Here is a 27027-nt window from a genome sequence, read left to right on the forward strand (position 1 = left end):
AAGAACAAACCTGCTTACTACCTTTTCGAGCAGGAGCAATAGAATCGCCTGGAGGACCGGAAAAGGTGCCATCAGCCGACATTACTGGCCTCAGTAGGCTCATCCACCATGGCCTTCGAAGGGGTACCTGTGGGAACAGCAGCAACACCGGCAGACACAGGGGCTGCAAAAGACACAAAAGGTATAGGTGTAGCAGAGACAGAAGGTGGTGGGGGAATAAGGGCCTGTACACCCAATGCAGTGAGGAGCTGGACAGCCAACGGACCCACAGGTGCAGATGGGTTGACCACCAATCCCAACACTAACACCGCAACCCACCTGGACAGAGGGGTCCTAGCTCTTCTACCTGTCTGCACACCCACTCCCGCTAGTAAAGGGGGGTCAACTACAGTCACAGGGGCTCCATTACCCAGGGCAAGAGGCACCAAACCTGTCTGACCACTAGTAGTGACATCTGAGGGCTGACTAACATTACAGCCCCTTATGACCCAGGGCACCTGAGAGGGCTGCACACCGCACCTGGAACAGGCAGCAGCAGCCCTCCTTTCATCAAAATGGTGGCTGCAACTTGCAGCAAAGCCACGCCCCCCCACGGGCCTGAATCGAGGGCATGCCATTACCCACAACCGTATGTTTTATTAACCTGATCTACTGCTGCCCTACCAAACCAGAGGTGGATCCAGGTGCAAAATGTCCACACAGCCACAGCCCCAGGCCTCTCCTGGGCAGGGGCACGCTGGCCGCACCGGTCACTGGATAGGAAGGTAGGAGCGGCGGATAGCGCCACCTGCCTCCCCCCCGCTGAGACAAAGGCAGAGCCAATGGCCACGGGCACAGCTGAGCATGTATGCCCACTGCCTCAGATCTAGTATGCGCTGAGGTTTGGCCGCCGCAGAGGGGGGCAACACGGGAGCCTGCAGCCGCAGTGCTCTCCATTAAGAGATAGGAAGCCAGCCACGTGGGAGGGAGGGAGAAGCGGTGGGGGTGGCACACTATGGTGGCAAGAGAGTAGTGCAAGGAAAGAAATAAAAGTCATGAAAGTGAGGGAAAGATTGAGGAAGAAGATAATAAGAACAGGAGAAGGAAAAGCAATAGGAGAGTTTATTAACGGAGACTTCTCTGTCCTGGCTGCCTATCAGAACCAAACTTAAAGGGGCAACACTCAAAACACATGTGGTTTAATGTCCCTCATGCTTAATTGTCAGCCTTCAGGCTACCTTCTCTGCTCCCCTCCTCTGTCCTGTGAAGCTCGTCCTCCTGTCACATTCCAGTATAATAAGCATTATAGACACATGTACGGCTGTCTCTGTGTAGCACCCAGTCATGGTTTTCCCTGCGCTGTTGGCATACAGTGTCCCTGAGCTCTGCCATGGGGCTGCCTGGCTCTGCCTCCTGTATTTTCTGTACAAAGCCTGTAAGCTGTACCTGACGCGGAGAGAGCTGATCACAGCATTCAGACCATTCCAAGGTCCTAAGCGTCACTGGCTGTATGGCAATGCCCATGAGGTAAGGTGTATGGCAGTTATTCTGCATACTGGTACATTATTAATAATAATAATAATAATAATAATAATAATGACCTAGATAACGGTTTATTCTGTTCCTGCATTTGATGTGAGATTCCCTGGGGTCCCTGCCATGGAGTAATGCTAAGATTACATTAATGAGGAGTGTCAGGCTTATTGTACAAATCGTAGTCTTCTCAGAACTGTACAAACATGGTACAAAGTGCAATAGAAAATCTGTCATATATAATAAATGCAGAGAAGGCTCAGAGATGACTAAAGTACAATAAGTCTGTGGGACACAATATTGGATTTTTTGCATCTAAGACTTTATGACATAGAAAATACAAGTTGCTCAATCAGTGTACAGCATAGGCTCAGACAGGTGCATGTAAGGAAGGGGCTTCTTTATCTGCATTTCCTTATCCAAAACTATATTTCAGCTTAGTCCATAATGACTTTGTGTCTACATTAAATAACAAGGTAGTCACTAGTCCAAAGCCGTCATTCTACATTATAATTCTGCACCTTCCATTACAGACGATGCCCACAGTATTCATGTCTAAACCATTTAATATAAGTGTAAGTATATGTGTGTGTGTGGTGTGTACTGTATGTGTGTGTGGTGTGTACTGTATGTATGTGTGGTGTGTACTGTATGTGTGTGTGGTGTGTACTGTATGTGTGTGTGGTGTGTACTGTATGTGTACTGTATGTGTATGTATGTATGTATCGATCTAAAACCCTCACCAACAATGGCGGCCTTGCATGTGCAGTAGCCCCGACACTGGCCGTAAGCTCTCCGGAGACATCGCAGGCAGGGGCAGATCTAGACTCTTGCTTTACCGGGGGTGGTGTGTGTGTTTGTATGTGAAGTGGTGTCAAGGATGTGGGCACTGTAATGTGGCAATCTTATCTGAGGGCACCGCAATACAGAATAACATGAACTGGGGCAATGAAATGTGGCATAATCTAATCTGGAGGCACTGTAATACAGCATAATATGAACTGGGGCACTGTGATGTGGCATAATCTAATCTGGAGGCACTGTAATACAGCATAATATGAACTGGGGCACTGTAATGTGGTATCATCTAATCTGGAGGCACTGTAATACAGCATAATATGAACTGGGGCACTGTAATGTGGTATAATCTAATCTGAGGGCACTGTAATACAGCATAATATAAACTGGGGCACTGTAATGTGGTATAATCTAATCTGAAGACACTGTAATACAGCATAATATGAACTGGGGCACTGTGATGTGGCATAATCTAATCTGGTGGCACTGTAATACAGCATAATATGAACTGGGGCACTGTTATGTGGTATCATCTAATCTGGAGGCACTGTAATACAGCATAATATGAACTGGGGCACTGTAATGTGGTATCATCTAATCTGGAGGCACTGTAATACAGCATAATATGAACTGGGGCACTGTAATGTGGTATAATCTAATCTGAAGGCACTGTAATACAGCATAATATGAACTGGGGCACTGTAATGTGCATAATCTTATCTGAGGGCACTGTAATACAGGATAATATGAACTGGGCACTGTAATGTGGTATAATCTAATCTGAGGGCACTGTAATACAGCATAATATGATTATGCCACATTACAGTGCCTCAGTTCATATTATGCTGTATTACAGTGCCCCAGTTCAGATTATGCTGTATTACAGTACCTCAGATGAGATGATGCCACATTACAGTGCCACAGTTCATATTATACTGTATTACAGTGCCCTGTAGATACGATTATGACACATTACAGTGCCCCGGTTCATATTAAACTGTATTACAGTGCCCCAGTACATATTATGCTGTATTACAGTGCCTTTTAGATAAGATTATGCCACAATATAGTGCCCCCAGTTTATATTATGCTGCATGAAAGTGCCCTCAGGTCAGATTATGCCACATTACTTTGACATTCAAGATATTATAACATCCATTACACACATCCTTACTATTATAAGATACTCTACACACAGCTAATTGAAATTTGAATGTCCACCCTATTAGGCAGATTTATCTTACACAGAAGTCTGACAAGAGATTATTGTCCTCTTTCAGCATTGGATGGATTTGCAGAGCCGCACATAAGCAGCAGTGCAGTTCCGTCCATCTACAATGCAGATACAGCAGATACAGCAGGAGGTGTCATACACGGCAGATACAGCAGGAGGTGTCATACACAGCAGATACAGCAGGAGGTGTCATACACAGCAGATACAGCAGGAGGTGTCAGACACGGCAGATACAGCAGATTCAGCAGATACAGCAGGAGGTGTCAGACACAGCAGATACAGCAGGAGGTGTCAGATACAGCAGATACAGCAGGAGGTGTCAGACACGGCAGATACAGCAGATACAGCAGATACAGCAGATACAGCAGGAGGTGTCAGACATGGCAGATACAGCAGATACAGCAGATACAGCAGATACAGCAGGAGGTGTCAGATACAGCAGATACAGCAGGAGGTGTCAGATACAGCAGATACAGCAGGAGGTGTCAGATACAGCAGATACAGCAGGAGGTGTCAGATACGGCAGATACAGCAGGAGGTGTCAGATACAGCAGATACAGCAGGAGGTGTCAGATACAGCAGATACAGCAGGAGGTGTCAGACACGGCAGATACAGCAGATACAGCAGATACAGCAGGAGGTGTCAGACACGGCAGATACAGCAGATACAGGAGATACAGCAGATACAGCAGGGGGTGTCAGATACGGCAGATACAGCAGATACAGCAGATACAGCAGATACAGCAGGAGGTGTCAGACACGGCAGATACAGCAGATACAGCAGATACAGCAGATACAGCAGGGGGTGTCAGACACAGGAGATACAGCAGGGGGTGTCAGACACAGGAGATACAGCAGGGGGTGTCAGACACCTCCTTGCTGCATTTTCGATCCCAGCGATGTGACCAAGGTCGCAGCCTGGGATCACTAACTCACCTCTCGCGACCAATGGTTGCTCCTATGGTCAGGATGCGGGAGCTGAAGCTTCTCTGGCTGGGTCCTGGTCACTTGAGAGGCCAGGAATCTGCGTCCACCGCATGACTCTGGCCCTCCCAGCAAATGGGGGCAACATACACCCATTTCATTGATTGGTGACCAGCAACACCCTCCGCTAAGTCCCAAACCCTGCAGCATATCAATTGGGGGGTCTGTGAGTGTGATCGGAGGACCTGTTCTGTAAGATAACCATTGGGTTAGCATAGATCTCTGAAACAGACCCTAAAACCCTTTGATCAAGTGTTTCATCCCTTTTGACACCTTTTTTAATATTACGCGGCAGGCCCAGGTCAGCAGGGCCTCCTGGGCTGATAACATTGCAGTTTCCAGTGAGTGTACGGACAGTGGAGGGGGGGGGGGGACAATTAGCTAATACCTGAGGGGGTACTTTATAAAGCAAGAAATTCCAGTATGAGTGGAGATCTTATCTCAGTACAGGGTCACTTTCTGGGCTGGTCCCGATCTCAGAGCCCCTCAGCTCACTTCACAAAGGCTGTAATCAAGGAGAATCCAATTCTCCAACAGTGCCGGCTCACTGACCAGCATGGCTGTGCGGGCAGAACAGGAGTGCGGGGGGTCGGTCATATCAATGGAGGGCATTACTGAGGAGTACGCAAATCCCATTAACTAGCCTGAGCTAATATACAGCAAGAGATTCCTTTGTGGGGCAACTCTTAGTATCAAATATGACATAATGTAAGTGAAATGACGTTTAAAATATACCTTTTATTTGTTATTTCCTAAAAAATTGGGGTATTGACAACAGGTAACCTAGTTACCCCTTAGACATTTTACTACCAAAGTCAAGTGGTGAAGATATATAATATATATGTGTAATATCCTCTTAATAGAGTACACTAGCAGGTTTTTAATTTGTCCAGGTATATATATCTATATTTGTATTTATTAATATTTTTTAATTGGTTAAATCAAATGAATATAGCATACACCTTTTACCTGCATCTGGTGACAAGGTACAAGATCATCCAAACTAATAGTTATTTCTAGATAAATATCTAATAATTACCTTCCCATCCACATCACGGCGGTGCTGTATATTGAACATCAGCAGATTATGTTAATATAGACATGTATCATTATGAAATAAAATCCCCTAATTTGAAAAAGCTGATACATAAAGAAATATGTGTGACCCCAGGTTGTCTTCAAGCACTGAAAGAATAATCACCTTTCCACATACTGTCATCATACACAAATAATAAGGGGCCTGATTCAGATGCGTTCGCTATTTGCGTGAGCTCGCTCTGAATCAGGGCAGATTTTCATTAAAAAAAATCCTCCTCCAGGCCGCTCGCATAGCTGTGGGTGACCACCCACAGCTTTTGCAAGCGGCCTGGCGACGATTGCGATTATGTGGTAGGGTCTCGGCTCCTACAAACCCGAGTGAACTTCCTGCTCTAATAGAGCAGGAAGTTCACTACTGACATCACAAATGATATCAGTAGGGCCGCCCACAAACGGCAGGTGTTCCTTCGGGAACGCCTCCATTTGTCCAGCCACCCCTCCCCGCCTACAAAATGGGGCGAGCTGTCGTTCAACATCGACAGCCGCCCCATTTTGTAGCGAGACCCGGAGCGAGTGAAGCTCTCACTCGCTCCGGGTCTCGCGCATGCGCATTGCGCACTGGCCAACCATTGACCCGCTTGCAAGCACTATGCGCTCGCGAGCAGGTCTGAATCAGGCCCATAGTCTCTTAGCTTGTCACAAGAATAAGTTTTATGGGTCAATGCCAAAATCCTGTCACATAAACAATGTTACCATAAGAAACTTTGTGTATCAAGAGACAAAACATTTCTTCACAAATGGCATACATTGTTACATGAAGCCGTATAGCTCAGGGGACATTTTACTGCCTATGAAAATCAGCAGGCTGAGATAGCTCCTTAACATATTATGCTTCCGGTGATTGTAATTGGCAAGCAATATAATCATCCTACCATACTGTACTGTTAAAATGGTTATAACCCACAGATTAAAAGTTGTATTGGCTTCAATAGTTTGGTCAAAAACATATACATGCACAGAAAATCCAAAATGGTCACATTATTTAAGCAAATATCACACAAGACCTTAGTGTATCATTTTCAATACTCGAGCAATTGTTTAAAGCATACTGTATGATTGCTGTGGATTGGCTCGTGCATTCTCCCGGGATATTAGGATAGAAAAAGGTGTCCCAGTGCCTTCTGCTTTCTAAGGTCGCCTTGGAGTGAACCAAAGATGAGAGAGGGTCCTGGGACGGTACTGATTGGAAACAACAGTTAGTTGTGTAATATTTGCTTAAATAATGTGACAATTTGGATTTTATGCACATGTATATATTTTTGACCAAACTATTGAAGCCAATACAACTTATTCATCTGTGGGTTATAACCGTTTTAACAGTACGGTATGGTAGGATGATTATATTGCTTGCCAATTACAATCACCGGAAGCATAATTTGTTAAGGAGCTATCTTAAGGTACATATCCACTACGCGATACAGGGAAGACAGTACAATTACGACATCATAATCGTACCATCGTTCCCCATCCCCTGCTGTGCTTACACTGGAAGATTAGTCGTTCAGTGTAGGCACCCTCTATCATCCCCGAACATGGTCAATCTGTCGTTATCGGCTGATTGACCAGCATGTTCGGGCGATGATTGATGTCGGAAACGACCAGCGGGAACACACATCGCTGGCCGTTTCTGACATTTTAGTGCCCAATTCATGCACGATTAATGGACTACTGAACGATAGTGATGTCATTGTCATTCAGTCGTCCATTAATATCTTAAATGTCCCCTGAGCTATACGGCTTCATGTAACAATGTATGCCATATGTGAAGGAAAGGTTTTGTCTCTTGATACACAAAGCTTCTTATGGAAACATTGTTTATGTGACGGGATTTTGGCATTGACCCATATAACTTATTCTTATGATAAGCTAAGAGACTGTGAGGGGTATTCAATATGAAACGTAAACTTCGCTGTCGAAGTTTACGTTTCATATCGGAGTTTTTACCTGCGTTAAAGTATCGGGCGCGCGCCCGCTTATCCCCGTATTCAATATGAAATTAACGAAAACTGGAGCCTCCGAAGTTGGATTTGCGTAAAGTTACGAATTTTTCCTTAAAATAATTGTAAGACCCCCCTAAAGTTGTAAAAACATGGGGGAATCACTATGGGTACCCCCGTTTTAGCCTTTAAATGAAAGTCGGGGATTTAAATAGCCGCAGCAGGTGTTTTTTTCCCGACATTCAAGAAGTGATGCAGAAGAGCACTTAGGTTATTATTTTTCGTTTTTTTAAGTGATCCCATCAAATTTGGGGTACATGAAAATAGGTACTAGCATATTTTGATGTTTTTAAAAATTCTGCAATTGTGCACCTGCCGCTATAAATCTATTCTAGAAAACACCTGCCGCTAATAATCTATTCTAGAAAACACCTGCCGCTAATAGCCTATTCTAGAAAACACCTGCCGCATCCTTGCAGAATAGCCCTGAACCTATTTCCCTATTGTTAAACAATTTTTTCCCATTTTTTTTTACACCCCAATTTTTTTATTAATTTTTTGGGGTGTCCCTATTTTTTATTTTTTGACACAGTTCTTTTTAAATGTCATTCCCAGGGGTGCAGGCTATTTTTTTTAAGCCTGCACCCCTAAACCCCAATTCTGCACTTTTTTTCGACACCTATTCAATGGTGAAAAGTTATCCCCGTTTTTTATCAAAGACTTTTCAAACCTGCGAAAAGTCTTTGAAATTGAATACGGTGTAAAACTAAAACCTGCGATAATGACGTCATAGGTGCGATATTAACGCAAAATCGATGTTTTCGCTCCCATATTGAATACCCCTATATATTGTTTGTGTATGATGACAGTGTGTGGAAAGGTGATTATTATTCTTTCAATGCTTGAAGACAACCTGGGGTCACACATCTTTCTTTATGTATCAGCTTTTCCAAATAAGGGGATTTTATTTCATAATGATACATGTCTATGTTAACATAATCTGCTGACGTTCAATATACAGCACCGCCGTGATGTGGATGGGAAGGTAATTATTAGATATTTATCTAGAAATAACTATTAGTTTGGATGATCTTTAGGAAAGAACAAATAAAAGGTATATTTTAAAGGAAATTTCATTAATCTCATATTTGATACTAAAAGAGTGGCCAGAGGAATCTCTTGCTGTATATTATAGGGCAGACTAGATGGGCCAAGTGGTTCTAATCTGCCGTCACATTGTAGGTTTCTGTGTTTATTAGCTCAGGCTAATTAATGGGATTTGAGTACTTGATATTAGATTCCTGGGAGCAGCCTCAGGTTATGTTACCAATAATAGGGATTTTATCCTGATACCGAAGGATTGCTGGTTTCTACATATATTCTTTTACCTAATCTCTTCTGTCCCAGCGTGGGACATCACTGTCTCTTTTGAAGTTAAAGTATTACTGAGAAGGACAGAGACTGCCTCCTATATGAGCACTAATGAATCCACCTTAGTGCCAGAACCCAATCACTTAGCAGCAATTCCAGGAACTGGATACACAAATATATCACCTGGGTCCAGGGGCCCCTAAAATTTCTGGGCCCCATAGCTACCTCTGCCTCTACTATAGCTATGCCCATGAGAGCAAAAACACACACACGCGCACGCACACACACACACACACGCACACACACACACTTTCTATTAACAAATAGAGAATTAGACATATTAATGAAATACTATATACGACGTATCACTATGATGTTCCTGATTCTGTGCAGATTGTCTCAGGATGAATTATCCCTCTAATCTCTGTATTGTATCTGTAATGAGTTAGAGCTTTGCTTATGGTTGCAGTGATACATAGGGGAGGAATCAGTAGCAGGAAGAAATAATTAATAATACCACTGTATAAGTCATTGGTGCAGCCAGTGTCGCTGAGAGGGGGGCGGGTACTAATTACCTGGGCCCAGGTCTGGCAATGCCCCCTCCCTCCCGCTTACCTGTCAGCAGCCCAGAGAATGCTGCTGTGTGCTGTGCTGCAGTGGGACCAGGGAGAGCAGAAGTCTCCTCATCTCTGCCTGTGCGGGTGTGGGGGGAGTGATCACACTGATTGCGCCCCCCCCCTCACAGCAGATTTTTTTCTAAGGGGGTATGGCCACGCCTCCCACGATTAGGCCATACCCCCCCGAAAGTAACGGGGGCCCAGGCCAGCTCTTTATGGCCCTGGGTATGGCCCCATCTGCAATACTGTGTTAGTTCTGGAGGCCATATCTCCAGAAGGATATAAATAATACATCAGAGACTGTACTAAGCAGAGCAACTAAAATGGCCTAAATCACAAAACTTACCCCGAAAGATATAAAAAAATGAATGTTGGAAATATGTGTGTATATGTGCGGCTGTATGGCAGAGTTATGTGCACCCCAGCAGGTGACTTATCACTACAGTGAGCCCAGTTGCTTAATCAGTGAATGGTTTATTAGAAGATAGGTGACGTACAGCCGTACTCACTGTTATACACTGGTTGTAATGGGGTGGAGCTTGAGCAGAGCGGGGTGTGATACAGATCACCAGCTGGCGAGTGTATACTTCTAGTGGGAAGTGGTGCAGGATGATGGAACAGCGGTGGTAACTGTAATACACTAGGGGTCTCATTCAGACCCGCTCGCAAGTGCTTGAGCACTCGCAAGCGGGTCAATGTTTGGCTCTGCACACGTGCAGCTACCACACTGCGCGTGCACAAGCCCTGGAGCGAGAGAGAATTTCTCTCGCTCGGGGCTCACTGCAAAAGGGGCGGCTGTCGATGTTGATCGACAGCTTGCCCCATTTTGTAGGCGTGGCAGGGGGGGTGGTTTCACAAACGGAGGTGTTCCCAAGTGAATGCTTGCCGTTTGTGGGCGGCCCCACTGACATCACCAGTGATGTCAGTGGGAGAGCTTCCGGCTCTATTACAGCCTAAAGTTCTCTGGGGCTTGCGGCAGACAGGACCCTACCACAACGGTCTCATCGCAAGTCCCGATGGTCGCGATGGTCTTGACCATCGCCACCATCATCCTGGCTGCTCATTAAAGCTGTGGCGAGGATCATTTTTTAGATGCGGCCGCCCTCATTCAGAGTGAGCGCTCGCATTCTGCGAGCGCCTCTGAATGAGGTCCTAGGTCTCAAAGTAAGTTAAGTGGGAGACATCCATCTCCCACTGTGTCACTCTTACACATTGGCAAGATGGTGCTATCTTACAACAGGGAATAAATCCTCCCTGGACGAACAAGATGGAGTCTGCGCAGTAGCATATTCCCTTATCAACATTATATACGTATAGTTTAGAGCAGAGAAGGGAAAGAGGGGACATGCTAGAAACTTTCAAATATATGAAGGGCTATAACTAGAGATGAGCGGTTCGGATTGCTTGGAATCCGAACTTCTGGTATCCGTGTAAATCCGTCAGCTCGGGTCTTCCCACCAGACCCCCATCCTACTTCGAAGCAAAATGTAAACCTCTCAGTGTTGGATTCTCGTGGGTTTTGGCTTCTATTTAAAGGCATTGCGGATGGGACTCGGTGCCAGGCACGGACTGCGCTGTATAGGCCGTGCTGTGTCCAGAATCACAAGTGGCTGTGCTGCTCTTAGTCAATGTGTATAGGAAGTGCACGTGCTGTATGCTGTGCTGTACTCTGCTGTCAATGAAAGATCTGTAAACAAAGGTTTGGTCACTACGTCAGGATAAGTAACATATCACTAGGATGTGAGAATGTCTCAAAAGCCATTTGATTCTAAATGTTACAGCCTTCTAAAACAAAGTAACTTATACATTCCTTATAAGTGCATAGGCTATACATTTAAAATTACATTTCCACAACTGCGCACAGAACATTGAATATAACATGTTCTAACACATTACATATACATTCGCAGTACGTGGCGCATTGCACCTAAAGGTCCTTTTAAAAATGGTGGCACGGCATTAGGGTTGATCCCTTCAGTGCCATGGCAGCCATTTTAATCATGTGTGGTCAGGCTCCGACCACAAGCTGCAACATCAAAAAATCTAAATTAAAAAAAGTAAAATTCTATTGTTTGTACTGTATGGTGCGCTTTACCCTGGTGCGCTTTGAATCCATGCAGTTTTAATTGAGCTGCGGCATCAAAATAAAAAAAATAGATAAAAGAAATCCTATTGTTTCTACTTTTTGGTGTGCTTTACTTTACCCTAGTGCACTTTGTTCACCTGCGTATAAAAGCTGTGACTCCACGCAGTTTGAATTGAGTTACGACATCAAAAATCAACATAAGCAAATAGTTCAATTCTATTGTTTGTACAGTTTGGTGCGCTTTATGCTAGTGCTCTATGGCCCTGATTCAGAGCCGGACACTCTGAAAGAGCAATCAGGGCGTTTTTTTTTTTTGGAGCGGCCTCCTTGCCTCTCGCATAGCTGTGGGTGACCACCCACAGCTATTGCGAGCTGCCAGGGTGATGGTCGCGATGGTCAAGACCATCGCGACCATCGGGCTTGCAATGAGACCCTTGTGGTAGGGTCTCGTGGCCGCAAGCCCCAGAGAGCTTCTGGCTCTAATAGAGCCGGAAGCTCTCCCACTGACATCACTGGTGATGTCAGTGGGGCCGCCCACAAACGGCAGGCATTCACATGGGAACTCCATTTGTGAAGCCACTACGCCTCCGTTTGTGAAGCCACCCCCATGCCACGCCTCCAAAACGGTGCGAGCCGTCGATCAAAATCGACAGCCACCCCCTTTTGGTGCGAGACCCGGAGCTAGCCAGGTCTCATGCATGCGCACGTCGGGGCCGGCTCCGGCATTGGAGCCGGCTCCGGCGTGTGCAGTGGCCCAACATCGACTGGATCAGGCCCTATGTTTACATGCATATAATAACCACTGCAACATCAAAATGGATTTTTTTTTCAAATTCTATTGTTTTATCTATTTTTGATTTTGATTTTTTGACACCACTTCTCCTGCAGCTCTCTTCTCTGGGGGTCTCTCCTTCTCACCCCCCTCCTGGCCTGGGGGTTGCTATGGTGGTGGTGTTGGGCTCCTTCTATCCCCCAGTTACTCAATACCAACTCATACCTTCTGAACCATCCCTTACATTCTCTACATTTGAAGTTCATGTCATAAGTCTCTTCCAACCAGTACACCTCTGAGTAGCTATCACTTACCATCCCCCTGGCCCTCCCTCCAAGGTCCTTGACAACTTTGCTTCTTGGCTCCCTCACTTTCTCTCCTCAGACCTTCACTTTATAATCCTAGGTGACTGATATCCCCACAGCATCCTCTGCCTCCAAACTCCTCACCCTCACAGCTTCATTTGGCTTCTCCCAATGGACCTCCCCACCCTCCCTCCTGTGAGTGGGCATTCGCTTGATTATCTTCACTCACAGTTGTGATATTTCTGATTACTCCAATTCCTAATTTCCCCTCTCTGACCATCAACATCTCTTTTAACCTATACCTCTCTCCTTCCCCTCCTCTACCTCCTAGAGCCACCATCACTAAGCATAACATTGAGGCTATCGACACAGTCTTTTTCTTCCTTGCATGATTCACTTCTCTCCCCTGTCCTTTCTCTCTCCCCTGTCCTTTCTCTCTCTCTTGCCCTGAACAATCTGCTTCCCTATACAATGCCTCTCTTACTTCTGCTCTTGACTCTGTTGCTCCAGTGATCACTACTCACCCTCGCAGTATCATGCTAGGGCACTAGGTAGACCTCTGTTGAGGTGCAGAGTCTAACCCACTTGGTGGTACCTGGGAGCGGTAGAAGACCAGATCTACAGTATATTCAATGAACAGAGTATAAACTAATACTAAAATACTGGAGATGAACTGAATGTGGGAACACTGTAGATGAGCTGAATACTTGAATACTGGTGATGAACGGAATACTTGAACACTGGTGATGAACTTGAGAATGCTTGAATACTGGAGATGAACTTAAGAATGCTTGAACACTGGTGATGAAGTAAATACTTGAACACTGATGAGGAACTTGAGAATGCTTGAACACTGGTGATGAACTTGAGAACATACTGGGAATAGTTAGAGGTCCAAGTGCTGATTTGCACATAGAAACAAAAAGGAAATGGACACAGGTATGTACTGGGAATAACTAGAGCTTCAGCTGAAAGCTAACTAGCAATTAGCAAAAAAGCTGACACCACAGGAACACAGGGAGGTGATTAGAGAGCTCAGCAGTACACTAAAAGACAACACAGGGTTTTACAAATAACACTGGAGTTCTGTGAGAGCTGAAGTAACTCACAGGTATTTAGCATGGAAGCTAATATAAGTAGCACTGGTGGTCAGTGTGAGGGCTGCAACAACAAACTGTAGGTTCTTCTTGGGAAACACCAGTGAGCACAGTAATTACAGGGACAGCAACTTCCTGTTGCAAGAGTCGGACCTAAATACCTCTAGGCAGCTGGTCATTGGATCATGAGATCAGCTGGGAGAGTAGCAGGGCTGCCATTGCCGAGCGACAGTGGAGAAGATCACGTTCTAAGGCAGATTTCCTCCATTTCCAATGTATGCTGTCATCCTACAGTGCTGCCCTTTCCCTCTCTTAACAGTCATATTTCAAGAACCTCATCTCCTCCCAGTCCTCAAATCCCCAGCATCTCTTCACCACCTTCAACTCCCTCCTCTGCCCACCTCCTCCTTGCTCTTTACCCTTGACTTTGCTACCTACTTCACATCTAAAATAGATTCCATATGTTACAACATCATATCCAACCAGTTCCCCAGCTCTCCACCTCCTCCTTTCCCGGATCAACCCCTCCCCATCCATTTTACAGACTCTGACATCCTTCTCCCCTGTATCTGGAGAGGAAGTCATGGCCCTCATCTGCTCCTCCCTCCTTCCACCTCCCCCCTTGACCCTATCCCCTCCCACCTCCTTCACTACCTTTCTCCTTCTGCCTGCTCCCATCTTGCCCACCTCCTTAATCTGTCCCTCTCATCAGGTACTGTCCCTTCTGCATTCAAGCAGGCCCTTGTCTCCTCCATTCTTAAAAAACCTACAATGATCCGAATATTCTCTCTACTACAGACCAATCTCTCTCCTCCCTTTTGCCTCCAAACTCCTTGAGTGTATTGTTTACAACCGCCCTAACACTTGTCTAATCTCACACTCCCTCCTTGACAATTTTCAGTCTGGCTTCCATTCTCTCCACTCCACTGAAACTGCCCTCACAAAGAAGTCAGCAATGACCTCCTTGCTGCCAAATCCAAGGGCCATTACTCTCTGCTTATTCTCCTTGACCTCTCTGCTGCTTTCAACACTGTGGACCACTCTCTCCTGCTGCAAATCCTTCACTCCCTTAGTCTACAGGACACTGCCCTCTCCTGGCTGTCCTCCTACCTCTCTTACCAATCCTTCTCCATTTCCTCTGATGACTCCTCTTCCCCCCCACAGTCTTTTTTAGTAGGTGTTCCCCAAGGTTCTGTTCTTGGACCTCTCCTATTCTCCCTCTAAACGTACTCTCTAGGTGAACTCATTAGCTCTTTTGACCTTCATTATCATCTCTATGCTAATGATACTGAGATCTACCTTTCCTCCCCTGATCTCTCCCCCTCTCTCCTCACTCGTATCTCCAACTTTCTCTCTGCTATCTCTTCCTGGATGTCCCAGTGATTTCTTAAACTTAATATATCTAAGACTGAGCTGATCATCTTCCCACCCTCCACCATAACCTCACTTCCCACTATTTCTTTATCTATTGATGGCACAACTATCTCACCTAGCCCCAAAGTGCACTGTCTTCAACTTATCCCTCTCCTTCAACCCACATATCCAGAACCTCTAGCAGTCCTGTCATTTTCATCTCAATAATATTTCCAAGATCAGACTCCATCTCACCCAGGATGCTACTAAAACCCTCATACACTCACTGGTCATCTCAAGATTGGACGGACTACTGTAACCTCATATCTGGCCTACCCAAATCTCATCTCTCCCCTCTCCAGTCTGTCCTCAATGCTTGGCTAAAATACTGTCGCTGCAGCTGCTGCCACCAGTCAAGATGACGATGCTAAGTAATAAATATATATACACCAGCACTAGCTATATATCATTTATAATAAAAAAACAATATATATCAATAAATAGATAAAAAAGAAACAAAAAAAATATTATATATATATATATATATATATATATATATATAATAAACTAGCTGGAGTACCCGGCATTGCCCGGGATTTTAAGAATGTTTGTTTACACATCATCCTCCAATAAACCTCTCCTTAGGCAGGCCTAACGAAAAGTGTGACAAACTTCCCCATCCAAAGTTCTAAGGTCTTCGAAAGAATTAGGACCAGTAATGGTGTAAAGCAAACTTTGGAGATAGAAGCATTCAAAATTTGTGGGATGTACAGTGTAAACATGGCCAAGCAGTGGCGTAACTTCATCACAGGTGCCCAGAGGCAAGATAAATGTTGGTGCCCCCCCAGCCCCCAAATTAAAATGTACCACCCCTCAGCACCTGTGCCAGCCTCAGCTGCTGCCACCCCCCTATGCAGTTCCTTTTACACTGTGCCCCCAGTAGTGGTCCCCCTATGCAGTGCCCACCTATGTAGTGCCCTCCCACTAGTTGTTCCCCTATGAAGTGCCTATAATAGTGGTCCCCATATGCAGTACCTCCAGTAGTGGTCCCCAAATGCAGTGCCCCAGTAGTTCCCCTTATACAGTGCCCCCAGTAGTTGTCCCCCTATGCAATGCCCCATATACAGTAGTAATGCCCCCTGCAGTGCCTCCAGTCGTAAGGGCTCCTGTAGTGCCCCAGTAGTAATGCTCCCTGCAGTGCGTCAGTAGTAATGCCCCTTGAAGTTCCCCCAGTAGTAAGGGCCCCGTAGTGCCCCAGTTGTAGTGCTCCCATTAGTAAGGTTCATGTAGTGCCCTCATATGATGTCCTCAGTAGTAAGGCCGCTGTAGTGCCCCCATAGGATGCCCCCAGTAGTAAGGCCCCTTTAATGCCCCCTGTAGTGCCCCCAGCAGTAAGCCCCCTGTGTGCTCCTTCTCCATGCAGCTCCTTCTCAGAAGTACCCGGAACGGCCAGGTGACAATGGAGCCAGGTGCCCCCTTCTGGTCTGGCACCCGGCGGCAAATGACTCCATTGTCTATGGGAGTTCCACCACTGCGGCCAAGAGCTTCTGTTGCTCTGATACCAGGATGACTGTGTACTTCCTGGTTGCTGGATCGCACTATGAGATGCACATAAACTACTTCCAGTTCCTTGTGCAGCTGTTTCCGGCATCAGGGTCTCCACGGTGTAAAAGATTCATCCAATCGGTTTTACCCTTCAGGGGCTGACAAAGGAATGAACCGGAAGTAGCCTCTGTGCGTTCCATAGTGCGGTCCAGCGACCAAGGAGGTAGACAAAATTGTTTGGTCGCCACTATTGACACCATCTAGTTGTGCAAGCTCATGCATGAATGAGTATAAATAAAAATTTGTGCTGCAGAGCTGTGTTTCTGCATCCCAGTATAGTTGCCATCTTTATGGGCCTGATTGTAAATCAGATGGATCTCTCGTCATGGATGCAGATAGCAAGTTTTCCATATTCAGACTCATAATAAGCCTGGATTAATATCAATAGTGGTTATAAATTCATACAGCATTTAAAAGGTACTGTAAACTCTACACTGAGGCCATAGTAAATGATGTTCAGAGACTTAGATTATATGCTACAGAATAACCATAATTCTTTAGTATGTAGCAAATTGCATGTTATAAAATCAAATTATGAAATTAAACAAAAATAACATTTTAATATTTTTATTATTGACCTTGCAGAAGGCCCAAGAAGAATGGTGTCTAAATATGCATGTAACAATAAACCAAACAGGACAATGATTTTATTCTTCTTTGGTGTTTTAGGTGTAGAACCATGAGAGATCTTGGCTTATAAACTGTGGATTTGTAAAGAAAGACAGAAGGAACATTTTTTGCTTTTATATAGTAGATAGTAGAGATAGAAAAGAAAAAATAGTAGATAAGCTAAATCCTTTTCTAATTCCATACCTGACCTGTAGAGGGCGAATGCTATGCAAAAATTGTGGTTTTTAATGAATTAAAAATGAACAGTAATTAATTTTGCTTTCAAATTTTTTTAGTTGCTTCTGCCATGTTTTAATACGCTTGTACGCAAAATTTCACGATCTTGGCTTGTAAACTGGATTTGTATAGATAGAATGAAATATTTTTGCTTTTATATAGTAGATAAAAAGGAAAAAAGAACAGGACGGTTCTAATTCTATAACCATGAATTCATGAAAGTGTACAATAAAAATAAAAATATAAAAAGTTTTGAATCTGCAATCCAGTTATAGGTGTCTTCTAGGGGATAATCCAATGGAGGTCATGTGCAGTCAAATGTCACCTGAGAAGAACAGTCCAGATAGTGTCCAAAATAGAGTTCAGGAGTCCGATATAAATCCAAGTGGTCTGTGTAATGGCTCAATGCATTTCCCTGGGTCCAAAAAAGCCCAGCTTCCTCAGGAGCAAGTGACAATGCTAGTCCTTCAACTTCATCTACTAAAGCTGATGCTCAAGGGCATATAGGGTCTAAGTCAGGGCATCTAAAATCAATAAAGCAATATAAAGTACAAAAAAAAAAAGCATCTAATAAAGGGAAAGTGTGGTACAGAAACACATAAAATTGCCAACATGCCATTCGCTACACGCAGTAACAAGGAAAAACTGAGGCCTTGGCCATTATTTATTAGTGGTGGTTCTACAAGTGTCAGTGGGGCATCTTCCTCTGCCTCTCATGACGATGCAAGACCTTTTCACTCATAGTCTAGAAGAGGTGTAAAAAATAAATGAAAACCACTAAAGGCAGTAGAACAACTGTGCGTTCACAAACAGAAATGTCACAAATCTCTGAGCAGAGTTTAAGTGTGTCCATGAGTGCGAAGTGTGAGCCTGACCTTTCTGATTCTGTTGTACTCACAGAGTAGCCGCCTTCCACCATTTTTGCTTCCTCTGCAAATGTGGGGATGAGCAGCATGAATATAGCCGATGACATAAATATTGAGGATGCCATCAAGGAAGTGTAAGACAGGAGGATATTTGTGCAGCTCTTGACCATGATAAGAGGATAGCCATTGTCATGCCTGGTCATAGGACCAACAAATACACCACTTATGTGTGGAATTATTTTTAACGATTGTCGAGCCATTTAGCATTTGTAAAACCACGGTAAGTAGAGGTAGGGACGTTAACCATTTAGAAACCTCCTCCCTGTTACATAATTTGCAGCAAACTCATGAAAAACTGTTGACATCAGACACTGGTGCTAAACAAAACAACAAGCAGTCCAGCATCAGCTAACTCCCTTCTCTCAAGTTCAACTACAGTAGATCCCACCACCTGCAATCTCTACCACCAACACCTTCATCCTCAATATCCACAGTAATGATTGGAGGTAGTCCTGCATCCAATTTGTTAAGGCTAGATGACTCCTTCCCTATCTATCCCAGAAGGGGACCAAGAAGACTACTATTTAAAAAGAAAAAAACTAACTGCGAAACAATCCTTTGCAAGGGGAAGCAAGTATGACAGCTTTCACCTCAGTCACACAGCGGATCACAGATACAATTCACGGCTATGTTAATATTAGATCTGTGTCCAACATCCATCATTACTGCAGTGGGTTTCACACAGTTCATTAAGGTCCTGTGCACCTGGTACCAAATTTCATTTTGGTTCCATTTTACCCGAAAAGCCATTCCTTGGCTGTACCAGGATGCTAAAAATAAACCTAGTTTTTGGCCTACAAAATGCCAATGTAGTACGTATCCACTGTCCACCTAACCACAGATATGTGGACAAGTGGTAGTGGGCAAACTAAAGATTACATGACTATGACAGCCCACCAGGTGGGTGATTCATCTTTAGCAGCAGCAGCATCTTTCAAACAACGCCAGCTCATTCAACGGCAGCTACTCTGTGTATCACCACCTTCACTAAGAGGCATACCGCTGACAACCTCTTAGAAAAACTAAAGTATGTCATAGCAAAATAGCTTACACCACTTGGAATCTCCTCAGGATTTGTGAGTTCTGACAATGCCACAAATATTGTGAGAACGTTACAGCTGGGTGAATACCAACATGTTCCATGTTTAGCTCACACTATCATTTTGGTGGTACAGGTTTTTTTTTTGAAATGACAGAGGCGTGCAGGAGATGCTGTCTGTGGTCCAGACTTTTCGCCATTCAGCCGCAGCATACAAGAGATTGCAGAAGCTGCAAGAACAGTTGAATTTGCCCTGTTACTAACTGAAGCAAGAGGTGGTAACCAGGTGAATTCTACCCTTTATATGCTTCAGCGGATGGATGATCAGCAAAAAGCCATGGCATTGGGAGAGGAGGGGGGAGTGTGCCTTAGTCCAGCGTGCATGTCCTGTAGCTTAGGCAACAGTTCTTAACAGACGGGTTGGTGGGAGGGCTCAATGACAATTCCATTTGCACCTCTTTTCTTTGCATTCTGCGCAGATTGGGGCATTACTGACTGCCATTTTGTGTAGATGACAAATATTTTTATATAGTTTATTAAACTGCCATCCAGTCTGCCACTGCAGTGCCACTCTTGTTCCCTAGATATGCCATGTTGGAAGTTGAGCTGCCACAGCCACTGAAATCTTCTACATATGGTTGATGATTGCAAAAATTACCAGAAATTTTTATGGCCACAGACAGCATATCCTGCATGCCCCTTTCATTTTTAAGAAAAATTCTGAATCACCAAGTTTATTGGGTGGGCAAAACATGGGACATATTCAACCAGTTGTAATTATTAATTAATTTCAGCCCTGGCAGTTTAGTGTGAACTCTCCTTCTGGTGGTCTGGTGTGAAATGGTGCCCAAATCAACACGAGAGGGACTTACTGTATATTGAATCCAAAACCCATGAAATCCAATACCGGGATGATGATGTTTTGACTCAATTTTGAATCAGAGCCTGGTGGGAAAACCCAGCCGGGGCTCGGATCCAGTCGGATCCCTCTCCTTCCTCATAAATAAATTTTTTTGAGTCCAAAGAAAATTTATCAACAAATTAATCCTTCCTTTAACTGCCTTCCACTACATACATTTCTCTACCTCCCTCAGGCCACTGATCTAGTTCCTCATTAATGAGAAGTTACTGCCACTGTTTCCTAGATGTGCCATGTTGGAAATTGAACTGCCACAGCGGCTGAAATCTTCTACATTCAGTTGATGAATGGAAAAAATGTGCAGAAGTTTTTATGGCCGCATACAGCATCTCCTGCATGCCCCTTTGATTTTTTAAAAAATTCGGAACCACCAAAAAGCTCCATTAAGGCTAGGATTGATGTGAATGATTACAATATTTCTTATAAATGCCTCCCCTCCTCCCTCATGAATTTGCTTCAGAATCCAATACAGGTTGAGTCTCCCATATCCAAAATGCTTGGGACCAGGGGTATTTTGGATTTAGGAATATTCCGTATTTTGGAATAATTGCATATCATAATGAAATATCTTTGGAATGGAACCCCGATATACACACCGGATGCATTTCTGTGTTATATACACCTTATACACAAAGCCTGCAGGTAATTTTATACAATATTTTCAATAATTTTGTGGCTCAAGCAAAGTTTGTGTACATGCATGAAATTCATTTCTGTTTCATATACACCTTATACACAAAGCCTGAAGGTAATTTTATACAATATTTTTAATAATTTGTGCCTTAGACAAAGTTTGTGTACATTGAACCATCAAAAATCAAAGGTTGTATTATCTCAGTCATGACAGAAAAATTCCGTATTTCGGAATATTCCGTATTTTGGAATATTTGGATATGGGAGACTCAACCTGTACTTAAATTAAGTTTACTACGAATCAACCCTTCCTTTCTCTGCTTTCAACTACATACATATTCAGGCTTCTTGATTAATAAAAAAATTTGTTTCATTATGTGCCATGTTGGAAGTTGAACTTCCACAGCCTCTGAAATCTTCGACATGCGGTTGCTGAATGCCAAAAATGTCCAGAAATGTTTATGGCCACAGGCAGCTTCTCCCTCATGCCCCTTTAATTTAAAAAAAAATTCTTAACCAACACATTGATTTGGGGGGCAAAACATGGGACATGTTGTTCACCCATGCTCTCCCCTCCTACCTCATAAATGTGCTTTGGAATCAAAAAATTAAATTAAATTTACTACAAATCAACCCTTTCTGTCCCTGCCTTCAACTTCATACAGTACATACTCCAACTCCCCCAGGCCTCTTGATTAATGAAAACATTTCTTTCCAGATGTGCCATGTTGGAAGTTGAACTGCCATGCATTTGTGTTGCTCACTGCTGTTGTTTAGCTTAGTCAGCCAGCTAGCTAGATGCAATGTTTTGGCCTAAACTGGATGAAAACAATATTGTGAGCTGTGAGGTGGTCAAAATTGACTGAAATTAGTGGAAATTAATGTTATTGAGGATAATAATACTCTAAGAACAAACATAAGGCTCAAATTATGTGATTTGAGCTTTTTTTTTCCTTCAAATTTTTAGAAAAAAATCCAAATCCAAAACCAGTCACTGCGGTTTGGCAAAACCAACCAGCAAAAATGATCCAGTGCACATCTCTAGTTATAACAAGGTGCAGGAGGGAGACATTTTTTAGAGGAACAGAAGTACTTGAACATGAGGACATGCATTGAGACTGGAGGGAGATATGTTCAAAAGGAAATTTGAGGAAAAATTACTTCACAGAAAGGGTAGTGGATAATTGGAATAGCCTCCCATCAAAGGTGGTGGAGGCGAAGACAGTAGAGCAATTTATCATGCTTTGGACAAAGATATCTTTACAAAGATCTAAGGATCACATTGGGTTGAGGTTACCCTAAGGTTAAGAAAAGGGACCAAGTGGTTCTTATCTGCCATCACGTTTCCATGTCTGCAGCCTGAATATATGCACTTATACCCAGTGCTGCTACATTATCTGTGGGTTATAATAACTGCAGATATAGTCATACAGCACATGACAAAACCCCTTCCACCTACATGTATCACTGTCTATTACATTTCCTTTTCTTTCCACGATTGTACGAATCACAGTTGTCTCTCTGTGGGTGTACCAGGCTTATTTGGTTCCCTAGTGCACACAGAGGGACCTGTACGGCTGTTACCATCACTATAAGACAGTAGATATAAGGTAGGGATGTTCACTAAGGGCATCCCATTGCTGCACTGCTCTATTTATTAAAGATAAATTCTTTACCTCAGGCAGGAGATAACAGTCATCATGGGGTCCGGTTATTACGGTTAGAACAGAAGAGCACTACTCTCCAATATGGCTCCAACCAGGATGACACTTTATTCCCCTACCAAGATGATTGCTGGAAGCTATTTTTGCACATGTGTGGTGCTACACCGCTACTGTATCCAAGAGAAAGTCACCGGTGATCTGTCTGTACCCTGCTCCACTACAAGCTCTGCTTCATGCTCTTCAACCAGTGTATCAGTGAGTACGGCTGTACTATCATTTGCTCAATAAACCACCCTGCCTGGTGAAGCTACACTGGACATATCCTTGGGTCAATCACACATTCTGCTGGTGTGAACATTAACTCTGCCAAACCACCCTCTAGACACATATTTCCAACAGGTTATAGGCCCAGGCACATAATTGTGAGAAAGGTACCAGACATATATGTAAAGAGGTCCCAAAGTGTACAGAGTATATACTGGCGTGCCATTGTGAAATTTGTTACAAATGCCAGAGTTGCCATCTTGGCCACATGTAAAGACACAGACAGCTGTGGCAGCATAGAGTGAAGCAGGCAGAGTGTGTTTAAGCTAAAGAGTGTCATGACCAACACATTTTAAGGCACAGATGCTGCAGAATACTGACTGTTAGGAGCACACATACAGGAAATACACCTATAAATGGAATTCATGAAATTATAAGGTGCAGAAAACTACACTACATCAAAATCTGCTATGGAAATGCAACTTAAGTGTGAAATACAGTGCAAAGTAACATTAGATCCTGGTGACAGTCTAAGCCCAGATGATGTAGAGAGCCATGGGTAATGTAGGCATGAGTGTGAAGCTACATGTATACTCCATAATTGTGGGAAAATGTCAGCGGGAGACATGTGGACAACACACAAAGAGGCATATCAGGATGGAGGTCTAATGAGGAGAATACATTTAAGACAAGCATTGTATAATACAAAGTTACAGTAATACAGAAGTATGAGTGACTACATAGACAGGATGATGTCTATTTCTCAGCAGTTAATGTCTGTTGGTGTACAAACATGATGAAGAAACAACAATGGCCATGCTTCAAAATCTAACATCAGAGTTTGACTTCTTAGAAGCATACACTGAAAAGTACAAGTATCATTGTGAATCAAATGCTGAGATACTGTAACTGCATTAAAAGCAAAGAGTTAGCAGTTCAGAAAATAAGTTCAAGAGTTATAATTGTCAAAAGAATGGTCACAAAGCAATCAATTGCAAGCAGAGAGAAGTGCACCCAGAAATGTGATTGCAGAGATCAGTCAGTCCTAAGTGTCACAGATTACCACTGAAATGACTCTTGGTATCTCAATTCAGGTGCAACAAAACATTTCAGCTACAATGAGGAGTGGATCACCAAGGTAGGGGAGTGTGACCCTATCACAATTAGGGAAATTGGCAATTAAGCATTGACAGCCACAAAATTTGTGAGCATTAACGCTCGCTTGAGGTTTGGATCGAGAAATCTAAAATTTATTATTTATACCAGCCATGGAAACAGATCTTATTGCCATCAGAGAGGCCCCAAATTTCAATACGCCAAAGGAAAGTGCATAGTGAGCAAAAGAAGTGGGACACAGTACTACCACTCAATGATGACAAGTGAGTCACAGTCATTGGAACTCTGGCATAGAAGATTTGGTCATCTTGGATATGACAGTGTTCAAAAGCTACAGAATGGGAGGTTCACAAGAAAGTCAGTGACTAACACAGAGAAACCTGTGTGAGAAAGCTGCATATTTGGGAAACAGAGTCGTCAGCCATTTCCAAAGTCAACAAGTAGAGCAAATAGTGCATTCAGATGTGTGTGATCCAATGGAAATAAAGTCTGCTAGTACATACAGATGCTTCAAGACATTTATAGATGATTTCACGAGAATGACACACATGTACTTCATAAAGAGAGAACTGAAGCGACAAAGGAAATTGCAGACTACAAAATACTTGTTGAGAATCAAACAGACCTCAGACTCAAAGTACCGAGATCTGATAAGAGAATCTGAGAGAAAGTCACCGATGATCTGTCTGAAACCTGCTCCACTACAAGCTCTGCTTCATGCTCTTCAACCAGTGTAAAGCTGGGCACCCACTATACAATTTTCTGTGAGATATCTGTCCAGTGGGATGTAGTCCTGAATCCAACGGTCTGAATCCCGACCGCTGGCTTCCAGACACTGTAATCCCAGCGTGGTACTAATGACAGTTGTTGAAAACTCGACGCCTGTCATTAACCAGACCCTGGAAGTCCGACGCCCAGCATACCGAATGAAGGTAAGCCGGGCACGGGCAGCTGTAGGGGGGGGAGGGTTAGGTTTAGGGCTCCTGGGGGGGACTTAGGGTTAGGCACCCCCACAGGAGTGTTAGGGTTAGGCTAGGGGAAGGGAGGGTTAGGGTTTGGCACCCCCGGGGGAAGGTTAGGGTTTGGCACCCCTAAGGGAGGGTTAGGGTAGGGAATAAGGTTAGCGATACCTACCTTAGGACGATCGGGATTTTCACCCTTGCTGGGCAGCCACTGTCAGGATTTGAACCACCGGCCATGCGTCCGGCGGTAATACTTACCACACACTGTCCAATCTGGCTGGTTGGAATGAAAACCTGGTAATGTATGGGAGCAAAATGACAGTCGATTATATGGTTTTAAACACTGATAAAAAGACAAAAAAAATTGTTCAAATTGGTTACATTTGTGTGTTTTAACCATTTGTCTGTACAACCAGTTTTGGCTATTTTCCATTGTTTGTGAGGAAATGGATGATTATCATTTGCTCCCAGACATTACCAGGTTTTCATTCCAACCAGCCAGATTGGAGAAATATCTGACAGAAAATTGTATAGTGTATGCCCAGCTTAACAGTGAGTACAGCTGTACTATCATTTGCTCAATAAACCACACTGCCTGGTTAAGCTACACTGGACATATCCTTGGGTCAATCACAAACTCCACTGGTCTGTACATTAATTATGCCAAACCACCATCTGTATACATATTTCCAACAATTACAGTATTTATAAGTTAATTATGTACACCTTTGGATATTGGGCAATAGTATCTTTGGGCTATGGTGCTAAAACTCTCAGTCATACAAACATGCAGGCTGGGGACCGTGTATAATGCTATCTATGTATTCCCTTCCTTGATTTAGGAAGAAATTCATAGTGTCCATGGGGTAGAACTAAACCCAGATCGTGCAGCAGAAAACAAAATGCTGCTTCAAATGAGTAACAAACGATGGCAAAGCAGCGAATCCTCCATGCCGGCGATGGACAAGCGCAGGCTGTACATTGACATAGCCCTACTGTTGTGCAGACTAAAATGGGTAAAATGAGAATATTGAGGCCAGGACTGTGCCCTACAAGCTCTGTACTGTCAAAGGTATCTGCTGTCCCTTCAGCCTACTCCTCGCCCAGCTGTGATCCACCATGTGGTCCATAATATATGTATATCTCTAATGGTTATAGATGTCCTGCGCCATTATTTCCCTTCTCGCTCTGTGCGGTCATAAATACAAGCGATAGTGCCGGAAAGTCATCAATATGTCAATACCAGCAATATAATTTTATTTTGAGATGAGCGTTCCATTAAGCACTAGCTATATTTATGTAATGGGCTTACATGTATAATACACAGGAAACACAATGCATAGATTTGCCTTTATTAGCACAGAGTACCATTGTACAGATATTGTATTATAAATCTGTCTCTCTATTTGGCCCGCAGTTTCTTGGCGATGGAAAAGACTTGGAAGTCCTCACTAATTATGCTGAGCAGTACCCATACGGTTATCCATTGTGGCTGGGTAATTTCTTTGCAGCATTAGCTATATGCCACCCTGACTATGCTAAGGCCATTCTGTCCAGACAGGGTAAGAGCCATCATTTATTAGCCTGCGGGCACCGTTTTATTTTGTTGTGTTTGATGTTTTATACCAGAAGACACATTAATGTGAATATTTACTTGTATATCATCCCCTGTAGATCACTTTCCAACTTTCTCTATGAGTTGCTCTGTATCTATGTACTGCCATCTTTTCTCAGCTCTTCCTCTTTCTCTGTCCTTCAGTCTTGGAAAGAAAATGTGTCTTCCATGTCCTGTACATTACCCAGGCTTGTATAGTGATGTATAGGGATGAGGAGGAGGCAAGCTAGCAGGAATTTGTAGAAGTCAAGTCAGGAGGTGATAGAATGGATAA

General features: G+C 43.7%; 1 protein-coding gene across 1 annotated transcript in view; it reads left to right on the forward strand.

Moving 5' to 3' along the window:
- Nucleotides 1–1323: 1323 nt before the first annotated feature.
- The window catches only part of LOC148453343 (cytochrome P450 4B1-like), a 208016-nt gene continuing 182312 nt past the window's right edge, over nt 1324–27027 (forward strand). The window contains exons 1-2 of the mRNA XM_088462254.1: nt 1324–1506; nt 26556–26700. Of these exons, the coding sequence (XP_088318380.1) occupies nt 1324–1506; nt 26556–26700 (328 nt within the window). The remainder of the gene's footprint in view (nt 1507–26555; nt 26701–27027) is intronic.

Source organism: Taudactylus pleione, unplaced genomic scaffold (assembly GCF_031769625.1).
Source record: "Taudactylus pleione unplaced genomic scaffold, aTauple2 ptg001168l, whole genome shotgun sequence".
In the NCBI taxonomy this organism is placed as follows: domain Eukaryota; kingdom Metazoa; phylum Chordata; class Amphibia; order Anura; family Myobatrachidae; genus Taudactylus; species Taudactylus pleione.